We start from the raw sequence: 16531 nt of genomic DNA, 5'->3' as shown, positions 1-16531 counted from the left end.
GACCACATTCTGCTGGGAAGATGTTGTGTTTTTGTGCATGGAGTACAAATAACCAACCTGCACAGGTGTTCAAGTTAAATGACATGTTTACTGATTATTTTAAGTCAAAATGTCTGCTGTGAAAAAGGCCAGGGAAGAACTGTTGTTCTCTGCTGGGAACTGATCTGCAGTCCGTGGATCGATTGGCTGATCAACAGATCTACCACCCTTGTGCATGTATAGAAGATAACAACCCATACTGCAGACCCTCCCTGACCCACTTTCTGTACATCTTCTAGCTGCTTATTTGGGTGTCAAGTTTGAACTGTTAAATTACTGGAAGGGAGCCTAAAAAAAAAAGGTCTTTGATTTTACTGAACTCATAGTTGCAGATTCGCATTATCCGATAGTTAACCATTACATTGCTTTCACAAATCAGACTGATTTAAAAGAAGAAGCTGTGGATTAAACAGCAGCTGAAATCCAAAGCAGATAAACAAAAGAGTCATGTTCACTGGAAAAGTGCCATCAAGTTTCACCAACACAAACAGTCCATGTGATGGTGCTGTTCTCCACGTAGCTGACACCGTTAATGGAGCTTGACATAATGTTCTTCATCGCAGTGTTTTCGGCTTCATTATTTCTCCAGGCTATTGGCACAGACAATGGCTTCTTTTGATTTGCATGTGTCATCCAGCAATTGTGAATCTGACATGTGATTCTGTTTAAATGGTCTGGTTTAAAATTATGCCCTAAGTTTAAACTAATGAAAATATTTACAAACAATCCGATGAACAAAATAAAGATATAGACCTAAAACCTATCTACAGAAGCACAGGGCTGTTATCCAAATTTGTAAAATAAAAACGTAATGATTTATCGTGAAAACGTGAAATGTGTCATGTCATAACATGAGAAATTCTATTGTAAGAATGTGAAACACAAAGTATTGTAACAACAACATCTGCATACATGCAGATGTGACCTGGAGATGTTGGAGCAAAATACATTTTATGGAAATTATTCTCATCAAGCAGAAAAAATTCAGTTATTCTTTTGTGCAAGGAATAATTGTCTATCTATCTATCTATCTATCTATCTATCTATCTATCTATCTATCTATCTATCTATCTATCTATCTATCTATCTATCTATCTATCTATCTATCTATCTATCTATCTATCTAATAAGAACTGTAATATTGTGGTAGTGGCTTTGAAGGTTCTCCTGTAGTGATTTTGTTTTACCAGCAGATGTCTCTGTTGCTTCACTAACTGCTCAGTTGTGTAATGGCTTGTAGATGCAGATGAGTGACAAATCAAATCAGAAATCAAAATTTTTGAGCTCGGCGTTGAAGTACTTCAAATGTCCTATTTGCCTCTTCATAAGGAATAGTCGCCATCCATGAGGCATAAAGTGTTGGTCAGTGCATTTATGCAGTTGGAAATGGTATCAATAACACAAGACAGTAGTTGAAGTCAACTCAACCATATGAGCAACTATGTCAGACAGTACTTTCCACTATCATCATCAAGAGTCAATGTGAAAAAATATTGATTCGAAGAGTGTGTACAATATCTTCATAGACGATCCACAGACTTGTGGAATCAATTAACCTGATCACAAGATAGTGTCACATAGAATTCACTCATGACTAAGATTTTACTAAGCTGAGCAGCTTAGTAAAATTTAAATGATCAATGTATTCTTGTTACTTGTTCGTAAGATATTGTACAACAAGTTCAATACAACATTTTTTGCATTTGCCTGTACATTTGTTCATCCTATCTGCTTTTAATAATAAAAATACTGTTAACAACAGCGAGCTAAGGATAGTATACATTCACTTGATGAAAAAAGATGGAAAATGAAGTTACAATTTTATAGTAAACAATCGAAATTTGATCTTTAACAACATCTATTTGTTTTTGCAGGGGAGTCAGTTCATAGCTGTTATCCATCCATCCATCCAAACATCCATCTATAGATCCATCTATCATCATTTATACATCTATACATCATCCATCTATAAATCATCCATCCATCCATCTATATATCCATCTATACATCCATCTATACATCTATACATCCATCCATCCATCTATAAATCATCCTTCTATCCATCCATCTATTCATCTATACATCCATCCATCCATCTATAAATCATCCATCTATCCATCCATCTATTCATCTATACATCCATCGACCCATCCATCTATGCATTCATCCATCCATACATACATACAAATATACATACATCCACACATCCATCTATCCATCTATAAATCCATCCATACATACATACATACATCCACTCATCCATTTATAAATCCATCCATCCATTTTTTCACTTATCTGGGTTGGATCGTGGCAGCCTTCAAGACAGGAGAAGTTCAAACTTTCCCTTCTTCCAGCTTGTCTTGGCGATCCGGAGGCATTTCTAGTCCTTCCTGTGTGTCTGGGGTCTTCTCAGGACCCTCCTCATTGAAGAACATGGCAGGAACGCCTCACCAGAGAGGTGTCCAAGACGCATACTATTTCTTTATTTTATATAGTTTTTTCCTGAAAATGTGTGGATTTGTGCTAGGAATTTGTTGAGTACTTATACTATTTAAGATAAAATCCTATGACCCATTGTATTTCAAATAGTTATCTTTTTGACAGAACATGATGCAGTTTCTTGTTCGTGCTAGAGGTAGGTTGTAACCATAGACGTTGTAACAGAAAAATAGAGAAAATAAAGTAATTTGTAAACTATATATGAGCAAAGGTTAGGGTCAAAATATCTAAATACAGTGTTACTGGTGTAGTCCAGGGTATGCGCACTTTTTTTACAGAGTATACCCAAGGCCGGATTATCCAATGGACATTATGGGCACAGGCCAAGGGGCCCTCGCCTACGTGGGGCCCATGTGGGGCAAACACCAGCAGTTTGGACATGAAACGAAATGTACATAAAAGCCAGATAGTTACACCACAGTGTCTAGTGTCTTGTTATTGGTACCATTGGCTGAGAGATGTTAGAAATGTCGTTTCACAGTGTATCATTCACAATTTTCAAAATGTTGTAGTGGGAAAGGGCCCCCCTTGAACACTCTGGGCCCATGGGCCTGTGCACTTTTAATCCGGCCCTGGGTATACCTACTTCTAAACTTGTAAGCTCCCTGTGATGCTGCTTTTCCAGTTACTCATGTAGCTACGTCGCCCAGCAGCTCAGCTAAGGTTACCGATGCTACACTGCTGCAGTTCACCACTAGCTGCATTAACTTTAGCTTGAACATAGACATTATGAAGATATATATACATAAGTCTATGGGCCTGTCTCTCACCAGCTCTATGTGCCAGTATCGGTTTAAAAATTTCGTAACCCTTCCTCCCTGAAACCGAAGAGCAGAAATTGTGTGACAATGATATTGATGGATTTTTGGGGTGAACTAAATGGAGTAATCTTAAATGTCACTTTTTTATTAAACAATGTTATTCTGGGCTATTCATGTTTTTGTTTGTTTGTTTGTTTGTTTTTCTAATACAAGGGCGAAAATTTCTCGAGGGACCACTACACCACTGGTGTTAGCCTCCTATTTCTCCAGTCTCATTCACCTCACGTAATCAGAATATTTACTCTGAAACCGGATACCGGAAGTTGTAACTTTTCCCAATATTTTTTCCCCCCTCAATTGACATATTGTACTAAATTTGATGTGTATGCATACAGGTGTCCCTGGACGTGCGTTCTCGGATACTCAGTACTGGGTGTTTACAACACGAGCGCCTGGTTTCATGTATGTTGTAGCTTGTAGGAAGGGAATGCGCGTGTGCGGCGGAGCGGCGTCGCTCTGCAGCTCATGCTCTGCAACTGGGGCATGCGTTCAGACACCACAGCGGACCAACAAGCTGCTGTGGTCGGGATCCGATTGACGGGAACGAAACGGCGTCTTGGTCCTCTGTGACGAATAGCAGAGCCTCGGCGCATGGAGGACGGTTTCGGGTTTTAAACGTACGGGAGGCGCACATGATAGATGTGAGAAGGCAGGTGGTTTTGGGGGATTTCGGGCTTGGTTATATTTCCATTCGTTTTGTAATCAGATTTTCGTCCGGAGCCTGTTTAGATGCAGCGTCTACCTGACTGATGTTTTGCCCCTCAACTAACTACAGGTCTGTATTACTGATGTGAATTCAAGCATGTTTTTCTTCGTTCAGGATGAATCTTTACACACGTTTTTATTGACAAGATAATAAAAAGCAACAGCGCCTGCATCGCTTCTCTGGCTTTTTTTTTTTCTTCTTCCCCTCTATGTGAACAGCAATGTGTGATGTATCTGAATGGTAACCTGTCTACTTTAGTTGTAGCATCATTTAACTGTTTTTGTACCCTCCTGCTCTACACATCTGATAGATATGTTGACAGATATTTATCATCATGCAGTTTATATAGGCTGGAAATGATCTGTGATGCTAAGAAGCACAGACCATCAACAAAAGGTGCTGCAGCACAGAACAGCTTAGATTTGTGCCATTTCTGTTGGGTACTGTATTAAAAAAAATTGCTCATGGGATAAATCACATCATTTGTTTACTAGTATACCTGTGCTCCTTGTTTCTTCTACCTGCTGCAGATCTGCCGTGTTTGGCTGTGAATCTCTGAGACTCCTGCAGCTGCAGTTCTCGTCATCAACAACATCTTCCACTTCAAACGCGACAAGACACACAAGGACAGGAGCTGCCTTTGGGCTGATCAAAGTGGCAGCCGTCAGAAAGTACCTGCAGATGATGACTCCAGCAGAGCTGTTCCGAGCAGCATGAGATAATTTAGGACTACCACGCTAATCGCTGATTCAAGCATTTTATTATTGTTTTTCCTTGTTTTGAGGGGCGAATGAAAATGTTCCAGTGTGTCAGTTGACTGACAGAGTTGCAGTGGTGTTCCAGCACGGGACATAACCAGCAGCTCAGGCGCAGACACCACAAAGGAGATGGCCCGTCCAGGATCAGGGTTGCTGGTGCCCATGAACGGAGTGGGGTACCCCCCTCAAAACCTTGCCAGGGTGGTGGTCTGGGAGTGGCTGAACGAGCATGGACGCTGGAGGCCGTACGGTGCGGCGGTTTGCCACCATATAGAGAATGTACTGAAAGGTGACGCCCGGGGAAGTGTCGTTCTTGGGCAGGTGGATGCTCAGCTTTCTCCTTACATCATCGACCTCCAGTCCATGCACCAGTTTCGACAAGACACAGGTAAGAAATGTGAGGGCTTCCTGTTTGCGGGCACTGAGGTTTTAGCCATATAAAGAAAAGCACCAAAAAAAAAAAAAAAAAAAATGGAAACAGAACAGTGTACCCAGTTGATCTCATGTCCGAAATACATCAGTGAATTATCTTTGGCTGTCTGGGCTGCAGATTATGTCATTTTTATCTCACTGGGACCATTTACAGCAGAGTCAGCTTTCATGTGGTTGCTACACAAATCCTGTAGTGCAGGATTTCAAGGGAGTGAATAACAGTCCCAAGCGTCTTGTGTGCTTTGGGACTCCTTTAAATGGACCACAGGTTGAGCTTTCAGGTGTGATAGCAAAGGGAATACAGCGCTCTGTTTGCAAAAGATTAGTGAGGATATTTTCACAGGGGAGCATCATCACGCAGCTGCTGGCATGCCATGACCTTGGCAAAGGTCAGCATGTGCATGCTCAGTGTGTGGTTACTCATCTGAAACAACAGTATCACACACACATGGATCTGTTAGTGGAAACAGTTACTGTGTTAGAGCTGTTTCATTATTTCAGACTTTCACACGTTGGAAGCATGTTTCAGTTTAATGTGGGATCTGTGAGAAAGCACGAGATCAATATCATCTTGACTGAAGGATCAGTTGCTTCTGGCCAAAACATGACAACAACCAAAGATGGAAAAATCCACTGTGGCCAGTTTCTGTTTGGTTCACATTAATTCTCTCTGATGATCACTTACTTTTTAAGTAGATCCAGTTGTTTTTGCTGTACTTCAGTGCTTAACACAGTCTGCTCATGTCCATGTGTGTGGATTCAATTTGCTGTTGTACTCCTGTTAAGAGTCCACATCTGGAAGAATTTGAGGCATCTGTTGAGAGTAGCTTCAAATAAATCCCATCTTTCAGTGTCGTTTGTTTTATCCCCACCTCGCTGTGTTGGAATTGATTATAAACATTTCAGCTGCTTATAAAGTCTTCTGCGTAAGATTCCTAGAGGTCGAATCTGTAATCAAACATTTAATTTATGAAGTAAAACAAAAAGAGTAAAACCTTGCCATTTAAAACTCAGAGGCTGGGCTCTTACTGTGTTTACAGGCGTTATGTAACAGCATTATGTAGTATGGGGAGATACACATGAAATGCGGAAGGTGACCTCACAGGGCATGGATTTGCACGTTGTTGCTTTTCAGTAATCTGTTGTGGTTAATTTCATATTCATTTATACATCCATGTAAAGAACAGAACGCATCTCTACTGCAGTAAACTCCATGTCATGAAATATGTTTTTTGCACCACATCAGCAGTGTAATACCGTCTTCTATCAGTGTCCGTTTTTCCAGCAAATGAGTCAAGCTGTAATTTCTGTGCAAAGTGACGCTGCCAGGAGTCTGCACTTGCTTGTACTTTGACAATAAACATGAACCAGATCAAAAATTCTCTTAATAATCTATGCTGTATACACTGCTTAGCAGCACAAAACCACAATGAGGCGTACTTGAAGACGACCTGGAGTCTTATTGGACGAGCGTCTAAAGCACTGAAATCCCCCCTTTTTTTTTTATAATTGTGATATGTAATGACAGTAACGTTGATTGAAGAAATGATCCATTCATTTTTTGAGTTGCTGAACGAGAGCACAGCCGTCTTCTTCATGACTGTCGGGTCGGCAGTAGAATACAGTAAAGGAGACGCTTGGCTGACTGTGCTCCTCTTGTCGATGCATTCCCCTCTAACAGAGTATAATGCACAGCAGCACATGAGTCTGGGGTTGACTGGCTGTGAGATGAGCCACTGAGCAGTCTGTCAGCCATTACCACAGCGCAGGAGCTAGGCCTGACGTTTATCGCTCCTCATTGTGCCATTTAGTGTGTTGCCTTCCCCCTCAGCTGGGAGAAACCTGTCACACTGGGGTCTGACGGACAGCATATCTGATCCCTGCTGCCTCCTCTCTTTTCTCTTTGCTCATATCCTTTGGACTCTCCTCTCTCGTTCCAACTACACACACATCTATACACAAGCCTCAGCCAGGTCATTGTCATTGACTGATTGAAATTTCCACGTGGGCTAGCTTTACAGGCTTTTGTGAGGTTAATGTGCTGCTGCTTGCACAAAGGAGCTCTTTGCATTTGTTTTTAATGTGGATTGTGAGGCATCTGTGTCACACTGGTGTCTGCTGTATTTGTAGTCATGCAGGTCACCCGCAGTCACTTTCTCTGTTGCAGGGCTTACGGAGTGTCCCTGTGAGGAAACTTCGTTGCAGAGCCAGTTGATCTTGTCCTCTTGAGACCTGCTGTGTATGTTAGTGTATATGACGCCCTCGTTTCCGTAGCTGTAAGAGAGTTGACTGGCTTTTGCTGTAAACTTGTGCCCTCTTCTAGCTGCGGCGTTTGTGTCCTGTCCCTGCAGGCTGTGAAGGAGCACCGGGCTCTGCTGTGGCTTTGGGAGGATCTCCTGTGGGTGGCAACCATGAGGAGTTACACCAACTAATAAGGCAGCAGCTGTAGTTTATGGTGTGCTTCCTTGTAATCAGTACATCATGACGACAACGCTGGCACGATAGACGATGCAGCGGGGACTCTCTCTTTTGGTGGCAACCTCAACACATCTGTATTCAATTGCCTAAAACATAAGACATGGATTTAATCTCAGTACATCTGCTGGTGATGAACGCTCGTCTGTGGTGAAATCCTGACTGAAGACACTGAGACATTTGGGTCCAAGCCAAGAGGGATTGATCTGTTCTTCTCCCCAGAGGCACATTTGAACCTCTAAACACTGCTGAGAACGGATCCCCTTTCACTACAGCCACTCCTTTAGCAAAACACACAGGCCACTTCTCTCATATACCAACACTTGTGGGCTGTCAGATGGATGCCAGTATCGATTCTGCTGCCTGGCTTTTAAGCACCGACATCTTCAGGATTTTCCCTCTGGAAAAGTGGCACAAATCGGAGACTGGCTCGTTTTGTTGGCATTGTCGCGCCATGTTTGGATTTCTGATTTATATCAAGCAGAAATCAAATCTGGGAACATGTCAGAAAGTCAAAACACAGCATTTACAACCTGGAAAACTGCGCCTCACTAATGTTTACAAAGAGAATCTATTTCTTAATTTTTTAAATACTAAAAAAAAACCAAAAAAAAAACCACAGTACCCTAACTAGTGGAAACCAGTCGTAGAGTTTTAGCAGAATGCAACACACTTTTACTTCACTTCAGCTTTCATATCAAACAGACTGTGTGAACAGACTGCATGTGCGGTTATTTTGTGCATTTTCGTGGCATGTTTATGTGTTGCAAACGTGCGCATTGTTTTGAGACGGTCCATGTGTGAGTGCAGAGATAACTCCCTATCAGCAGCTGTTGGCTGCTGTGCTGCCGGAGCAGGGCCTTTGTTTGTTTTGGTTCCAGATGCATGAGAACCTCCTGTACTCTGGTTTATTTCGCTCAGCTATGCCCTCTCTAATTACAGTAAAAAAAAAAATAAAAAAAAACCCACCAAAGGACAAAGACCTTATCTTGTGTTACGTGTTGAGCTGTCAAGCAACAGAAGCCATGGCTGTGGTTTCCATAGCTTAGCATATGTAGGGCTGCAGACTGTTGAGGAGGAATGTGCATTTGCTTTGCTTTTTCTTTAATGTTCTCTAGTATGGAGTAAGTGTGCGTGGGAGCTGTTTTGGTGGTCTGTGGGAGGAAGCTGTAAAAAGGATTCCTGCTATGTACGTGCGAAAGGTCAGGCACTGTATGCATCGGCTCTGACTGTGAAATCCCACCTGCGTTAGAAGAAAGCAAAAGGAACTGAAAGTGGAACCCAAAGAGAGTAAAGGTTACACTGAGTGAAAGTGTCGCAAAATGCGAAGACCAAAGTAGAAACGGAACAAAGACGGAACCAGTAATGGTTAGTACTTTAGCCTGTTATTGAGTATGTCCATACTTTATGACTAAAGTAGCGACATTGTGATGTTAGCAGACTCAAATTGTCGGGTAGCACAATATTTTGGTCCAGGAACTGCAGTTTGATCTCTGAAAACTGCAGTGAACTTTTAACACTGAACAAAGTTATGGTCACACTCTGACTTCAGTCATGTGACCTCAAGGTAAACAAGTATAATACAGCCCTATTGTGTTATAAATACAGAATACTTTTTGTCCCTCAAAGTATTTTTTTTTTTCATTCGTGTTATTAGAGAGGGACTTTAGCAGGAACCAGCGAAGGTGTGACAGTGCTCAGAGATCCATTGTTGACCCAGCCAGAATTCCACTTGAACATTGGCAGGAAAGGGACCGGAGCAACACTGTGGAGTGAGAGGGAGGAGCTCGCAGAGGTGAGGAGGGAAGAGGAACAGAGGGCGTAGTGGAGTGGTTTCCTGATGGAAAGTGACAGTTTGAACTGAGGGAATAAATCTCTGCAAGCGGCTTTAGCGTTGTTGCTGTGAAGTTTGGCTACCAGGGCCTAAAGGTTTACTACTTTTAATTATAGAATAATCTACCCATGTTTTGCTGTTGACTGACTAAACATTTTGTTCATAAAATGTAATGAACAGAGGCTGTAGCCTCCCCACAAAGTCCCAGAGTTGAAGCTTAACACTGGCACACTGCACGAGACTGTTAACATGCAAAAGACACAAGAAAATAATGACGTCTGTTTATTATTCAGTGGAGTGAAATGAATAAAAATGGTAAATCCATTGAAAAATGCTTAAATGTTGTCGAGTCGAAGATCGGGGTTTGTGGTGCTTTGGTCCCTTTCTGTTCACATCTTTAGTGCATTAAAGTGATGAGCAGGTTTCTGTTGCTGTGGCTTTTGTTGCAGAAGCATCTCTTTTTAACGTCTGCTTGAGCAAGTCACCACTTTTAACTTCAAAAGTGGATATCTTGCTGTTTCATCAAGGAAGCAGCCTTAGAGCTGTTCTCTGCGCGGATTTCTTATCGGGGCCTGTCTGGGAGGTCTGTCAGATCAGAGCATGTTGTCTGCCTTAGCCCCTCAGCCTCCTTCTGCCAGAAAGGAATGCAGCATCATCCCAGCATTGTATGAGCAAACTATCCTCCATCCTCTGCTGGTTTTTATTGACTGATCTCCTGTTTTACGAAGGCGTGTCGATCTGTCATGTTGGATAATGTCTTAACTCTTTAGTGTACCGACAAAATCTTTGCTCGCTGCCATTTTGAGACGGGACAGTTCTCTGCTGTTATAGCTGCTGTTGCAAATGTGGTGTCTTTGATCTGCTGGAGCTTGTGGTGTAACATTTACTGAAAGCATCTCTTGACTGCAGCCAGAGCCGCGCTGATAGTCCTCAGGCTGCCAGTGGTTGCAGTGAGCCAAACTCACAGCTTCTTTGATCAGCCTCAAAAGTCGAAACAGTGCAGAAATAGTTTTTCTGCATCCTAACATATTCACTCTTTTCATAATAAACACACACACACTCCTCTGCAACACTGTGGATGCATGTCAAACCTCTAAGATTGAAAAGGTGAGATTTTATTTTTTTATTTTTTTTTTTTAAGCAAATCAGATTTTTTTTTCCCACTTTTAGTTAGCTTATGTAGTGGTTTTCACTACAATTTAATAACCAGCCAACCGTAAAGAAAAAACAGCAAATGTGACTTTAATGTGCTTAAATTTTAAATTTTTTTTTTTTTACTGTTTAATAAAGACTTTGATCAACACAGTAACACATAATTTCCAGTGTGAAAGACATGAATATGCACGTGAGCCCCATGATAGTCAAAAACGTTGCCAAACCAAAGTTCAAACAAAAGACTACAAGATGATGTAAAACAATAAATGGAAAATGAATGAATATATAAATACAACCACCCCCTCCTGGAGGATTTTTTTTTTCAATTATAACAAAACCCCAAAATATTAAATTTTATTGACCAGCATGTTTAAAACAAAATACGTTGACCATGGTGCTTTACAATTTAAACTAAAAAAGAAAAACAACATCCAACCCAGACAAATACCAGAAAAGAACACAAAAGCCTGGATATCAATAAATCAATCTTAGTTATTAGCAAAGGCATAACTCTTTATTAAATCAAGTTTGTTTGGTCCTGATGTGGAAAGGAAAGCATCTCCACAGTTTGGGCCCAGCAATACAAACCCTTTGTGTTTTGACCTGGACTGTGGGACAAACAGGAGCATCTGATCAGCAGACCTAAACACTTTGGAAGGGATGGTCAAGGTTAAGCGGGTGAAAAGATAAGAAGCTGTGAACCGATGTATGCACTCAAAGGCTTACACTTAAAAGCACTTGGAATGTGTAATAAAGTGATCTTACGAGTCATCTCGATGACAAATCATGAGTCACTTTCTCAGAGTCAGAAGAAGAGAGAAATGGTTTGACCTTAGAAAAGGTTCTTAGCTGAAAAATGCTGGCGCTGATGACTGATTTTTATCTGTTTATGGATAAAAACATGACTTCATACATATAAATATATAAATATGGCCGTCTATGTATGTTTCATCATGTTATAAAGAATAATAATCCCCCCCCTTCATCTCCTCTGTGCCGACCTGGTGGCTGTTCATATCAGGGTCCCTGAGAGTCCATGAGAGCAGATGACTAACATAACACATGAAGCTAACACACACAAACAAAATGAACCAGCAATGGGGAACAGAAACCAAGAGTTATAAATACTGAAACACAGAACAAGAAACAGCTGACATGGGTGAAACTAACAAGACCTGGTGAATCTAATGAACAGGAACAAAGGCTAAACAAGAACAAGACATGTGAACTAAACAGGGAAAACTACCAAGTAAAGCAGGAAACCAGGAACTAAAGATTACATGAAACATCACATCATACCTCATATTGTGGAAACATTCATTCAATATCCTAACCGCTTAATCCGATGAAGCTGAAGCCTATCCCAGCAGTCTTTGGGCGAAAGGCAGGGTACACCCTGGACAGCTCGCCAGTCCATCGCCACACAGAGACGAACAACCACTCATGCTGACACTCACTCCTATGGGCAACTTAGAGTAACCAATCAACCTAACATGCATGTCTTTGGATGGTGGGAGGAAGTCGGAGTACCCGGAGATGGAGAGAACCCACGCTTACATCGGGAGAACATGCAAACTCTACACAGAAAGGCCAAACCTCGCCCCAGACAATGATCAAACCGGCAACCTTCTTGCTGTGAGGCCACAGTGCTAACCACCATGCCACCGTGCAGCCAGTGGTGAAACAAAACAAAAAAACAAGTGCAGACTTCTTCTTTTCTCTTCGCCTGCCTTATTCTATAACATGAGTCTTAATTTTTTATCATGACCGTAAAAGTTTTTGCCTTTTTTATGGCAAAATTACACTCAAAGCATCAGTGGAGAAGTGTTTGTTATCAAACTGCAAAAAGAAAATAAGGTTTTTATCAAGCATTGTGAATTTTTCAACTGACATTAAAATATAATTGTTTTGTTTTTAATAAAATAAAGACTTTTTTTGTATTTTATTTAAATAAACTTAATAATTAGGTAGTAAACTTGTGTTTTACAGATTTTGTGAATACAGAACAAGTAATAGTTTTAATATCTATTACAGTTCAGTAAAAACTTCCTGTCAATGCAACTGTAATTACCAGTGGCAGAAGTATCAACAACCCGGCTGCAGGAGTCTTTATGCAGACTCATATTCTTCGAGCGAAGCCACAGGGTGTCTGGGGTGATGAAAAAGAGAGCAGGAATTACTCCGACAAGGCATGGGACGAGCTCATGCCATACAAGAAATATCACTTATTTTGATTGTTTGCTGCCCGGGCGCTTGGTGGAATGTCGATGTGAAGCGCTCTTACCCTCCTCTCCTCCTTTCTTGATGTCACCTGTAAGTATTTCTAAATCATGGGTCTTGGTGGGAGGCCAAATCCTGCCACTGTTCAGCAGGAGAAGCATCCTGCAGTAGCCTGGGAGGTGAGGAAATTTGCCAGATGCTCTTGGCATCCTGCATTTTATGTGCTTCTTAGAAGAGCTGATCACATACCATCACTTTTTTTTTTTTTTTTTTTTTTTTGCAGGGAATTTATTTCGGATTTAAACCACTAATGCATCAAAGTTGAATACCATTTGTGTCTCCTCTGCTTGTCCTTTTGCAGAGAGGGTTTGTATGGGAAGCAGCTTCACCTGAAAGGCCAGATATGCATTTGAAACGCTTAATTAAATTTAAAAGAAATGCGTCAAAACAATGACATTCTGATAGAAATGCAATGCATGTGGTGCTTTATGCCAACATCTTACTCATTCTTCGTATTCAGACTAAAAGACACAAGGTATATTGAAAATAAATATGTTTTTGTTTTTGTTGTTGTTTTTGGCTTTTTGGTTAGTATTTTTTGTCTGTTTCAAAATGTTGCAGCTGTTATTTTAGATGCGTTGCAGGACCCTGGATCCGGTAGGTAGACAGTCATGTCAGACAGGGTCCAAACTCTGCTGTCAGCTTACCAGAAATCCAAAGCCTAGAAATTTTCTCCAGCATTGCACTCTGAAAATGGAAAATTAGAAGCTCTCCTTAAACATACATAACACCACACATGATAAATCACCAAAGATCAGCTAATAAAAGTTTAAAAACTTCCACCCCAAATGTGTTAAAGTCATATAGTCTCAGATTATTAAAGATAGAAATATTATTCAAAATATTTAAATCAAGTTTGATGCAGGGGAAAGTATCGACCTTAAAAGTAATCATGCCATATATTTAGTACTATTTTGTCTTAAATTACTTGTATGTTTAACAAACCATACAGCCAGGTGCTCTTCCTCAGGGAGCTGTAGAGCTTAGAGTCCAGCGCTACAGGAAAGCTGCAGTTTTTAAGAGAGTAATTGTAAGAGTTTAAGTAATTCTTCACCACAGATATGAGCAGAACCTAAATTAAAATTAAGTTGACCCTCATCTGTTTCGTAATAAAAAGACCTGAGAAAGTCAGAAATTATTTATTCATCAAAGTTCCATATAAATTATGCATGTTTCTACCAGCTGTTACACACCTGAAGGCATGAAGTCCTCTTGAAGTGATTTTTGCACTGAAAACAACCTTTTATTTAGATATCAGTGCACCAAAGAAACACCCTTTTTTCAGCACAATTCTCACACACACCATTTATATTTCAGCAGCTTCCTTTTCCTCCTTTGATACCCGAACAGAACTGATGATTTTAGGAAAGCGAATATGTGAGGGAAGTTGCTGCACATGCATTGAGTCTCCGGTGTCAGTGCACCACGGTGTCGTCATCGCAGGCGGAATCTGCAGTCTCTTTCAGTTCGAAGCACATCCAACAGCATCCTTTTTTTTTTCCCTAAAGAAACATGACCTTTATTCTGCTGTGACATTTAGCATGACTTGGTTCTCTGATAATTATGTCAAATATAGGAAAAGTGTGTGCCATAAAAACATGTTGGTATTAATAGTTTTTTAAGAGAGTTATTTATAATGAAAAAGATGGTTCTTTATTAAGTTTGAGGTCTGAACACAGCAGAAATGTGATTACACTTGTAATTCTGCAGGGAAATGAGCCTGGGTCTGATAAGAGGAAAATCTCCTTGTGAAAGTAGAACATACTGAAGGTAGACTTGTGTTCGGTAAATCCATCTCGGCATACAGCGGGTAGAATATTTTGAAGCCCTCTCAACGCTCTCACACCATGTCCACTTTACTGCTGATCAAAGCTGACCACAGTAGTCTGGCAAAGCAACACGTTGCGTTAATGTAGGCAGACATTTCCTCTGATAAGACCTGACTGTGTCTGACAGCAGCGAGGAGGGCCATAAAAGCCCACCTCAGCAAACTCAATGACTGCATGCTGCTTTTGTCGATGAGTAACGCACAAGTGTAATATTCCAAGCTGTTTCTGTCAATAATTTGTTAGAAGTTAATGTTGCAACCAAAAAGGATCCATGTTGGGAAATTGTTTTAAGATCCACTCAACATATTTTAGGTGAAATGAGTATTGAGTAGGGTGACGTAACACTGTGGGCGGTTGCGTGCTTCACAAAAGTGAGTCAGAAACGTGTGACGTCGAAACACTGACCACACAATAGAAGATGAGCTGGCATTCACGTACGAGCCTTCCTCCTCTTTTTAGATGCTGATCTTATACTGTTAACATTTGTCGAGTGCAGTGCATCGGTTGTAGTTGTTGATCCAGTTATGCAGCAGTTAGTGTTGCGTGCACAGTGTGGCAGAGGTCATTTGATGGAGAACACGTGGTCTATTCCTCAAAGTCTTTCTGATGTTGTACAGCCATCAATCAAGTATCCGCTGAGCAGGCTAAAGGGTTTCACTGCTGCATGGTTGGTCGCAGTGGGGCAATGTCTGACATGAAATATTGGGCGGTCTTAGACGAACACTGCATCATGTTAGAGTTTTGAGAGAATTGCAGGTGCGTGTTTTCTAAAACAGTAATGTGAAAAAGAAAATGTACGTTCTTTCAGTTATCTGCTTTTATGTATCTGTAGATAATAAAAAAATAATCTGGTCCTTGGTGAAACTGAGTAAATACGTTTTTTAAGACAACAGCATGTGGGATATTTCACCATGTTATTTATAACAAACTAAAGGAAAATGCAAAAGCAGTGTGCGGAAGTCTACCAAGTAGTTTCTAGCACCACTTTTTGTGATAACTTGAAATAATTTTCTGCATTTTTTTTCTTTAGGAGGATTTTGCTTCAGTTGTCTTGACAACATTGCTTCTGGTTATTAAGGTTTGTGAGCATTTGTTGTAGCACTTTGTTTTCAAGGTCACACCAAAGCATTTAGGCCTGACTTTCATGTGGTCATTGCAGCACTTAAACTTTTTTTCTTTTACAACCACTGGGACTGTAAATTTGCTGGTGTGCATCATCTTGCTGCATGAACCAGTTTCAGCCAGACGGCCCCAGATTTGCTTCTTGCTTCATATGAGTTTATGGTCAACTCTGTTGCCCAGTCAGATTCCATGGCTGCAAAACAAGCTGTTTTTTTATGGCCACACGTCTTTCATTGTCTCGTTTGTGGTTTGTTCTGGTGTAGCTTTTCTATCAGGTTGTTTTTATTGAGAAGAGACTTTCTCGTGTAACCCTTCCAAACAAGCAACACTTGTTCAGTGTTTTTCATGCTCTACTATTGGTAATTTCATTTTGAACATACTAATCTACAGTTTAAGATGTAATTGTTTCTTCTTTTTTTTTGTCATTTCTCTGATTGTTGTCTGACCTTGAGGCGAACTTGCTTGGATGTCCACACTTGGAAAGTTTATCCTGAATGTTTTCCACATTGAACAGTCTTTCTCACTGTGCAATGATGAACTCCAAATAGTGTGGAAATGTCCTTAAAGCCCTTCCCTGAGTG

The 16531-nt window shown here is 40.7% G+C and overlaps 1 protein-coding gene across 1 annotated transcript in view; it reads left to right on the top strand.

Annotated features, from left to right (window-relative positions):
* Nucleotides 1-4952: 4952 nt before the first annotated feature.
* The window catches only part of dtx1 (deltex 1, E3 ubiquitin ligase), a gene marked incomplete at both ends in the record, with an annotated part of 50276 nt that continues 38697 nt past the window's right edge, over nt 4953-16531 (top strand). The window contains one exon of the mRNA XM_079250806.1: nt 4953-5211. Coding sequence (XP_079106932.1) covers nt 4953-5211 — 259 coding nt within the window. The remainder of the gene's footprint in view (nt 5212-16531) is intronic.

Source organism: Telmatherina bonti (genome assembly GCF_933228915.1).
Source record: "Telmatherina bonti genome assembly, chromosome: 13".
Classification (NCBI taxonomy): Eukaryota; Metazoa; Chordata; class Actinopteri; order Atheriniformes; family Telmatherinidae; genus Telmatherina; species Telmatherina bonti.
Note: the sequence above shows the minus strand (reverse complement) of the source record. Positions and strands in the feature narration are given on the sequence as shown.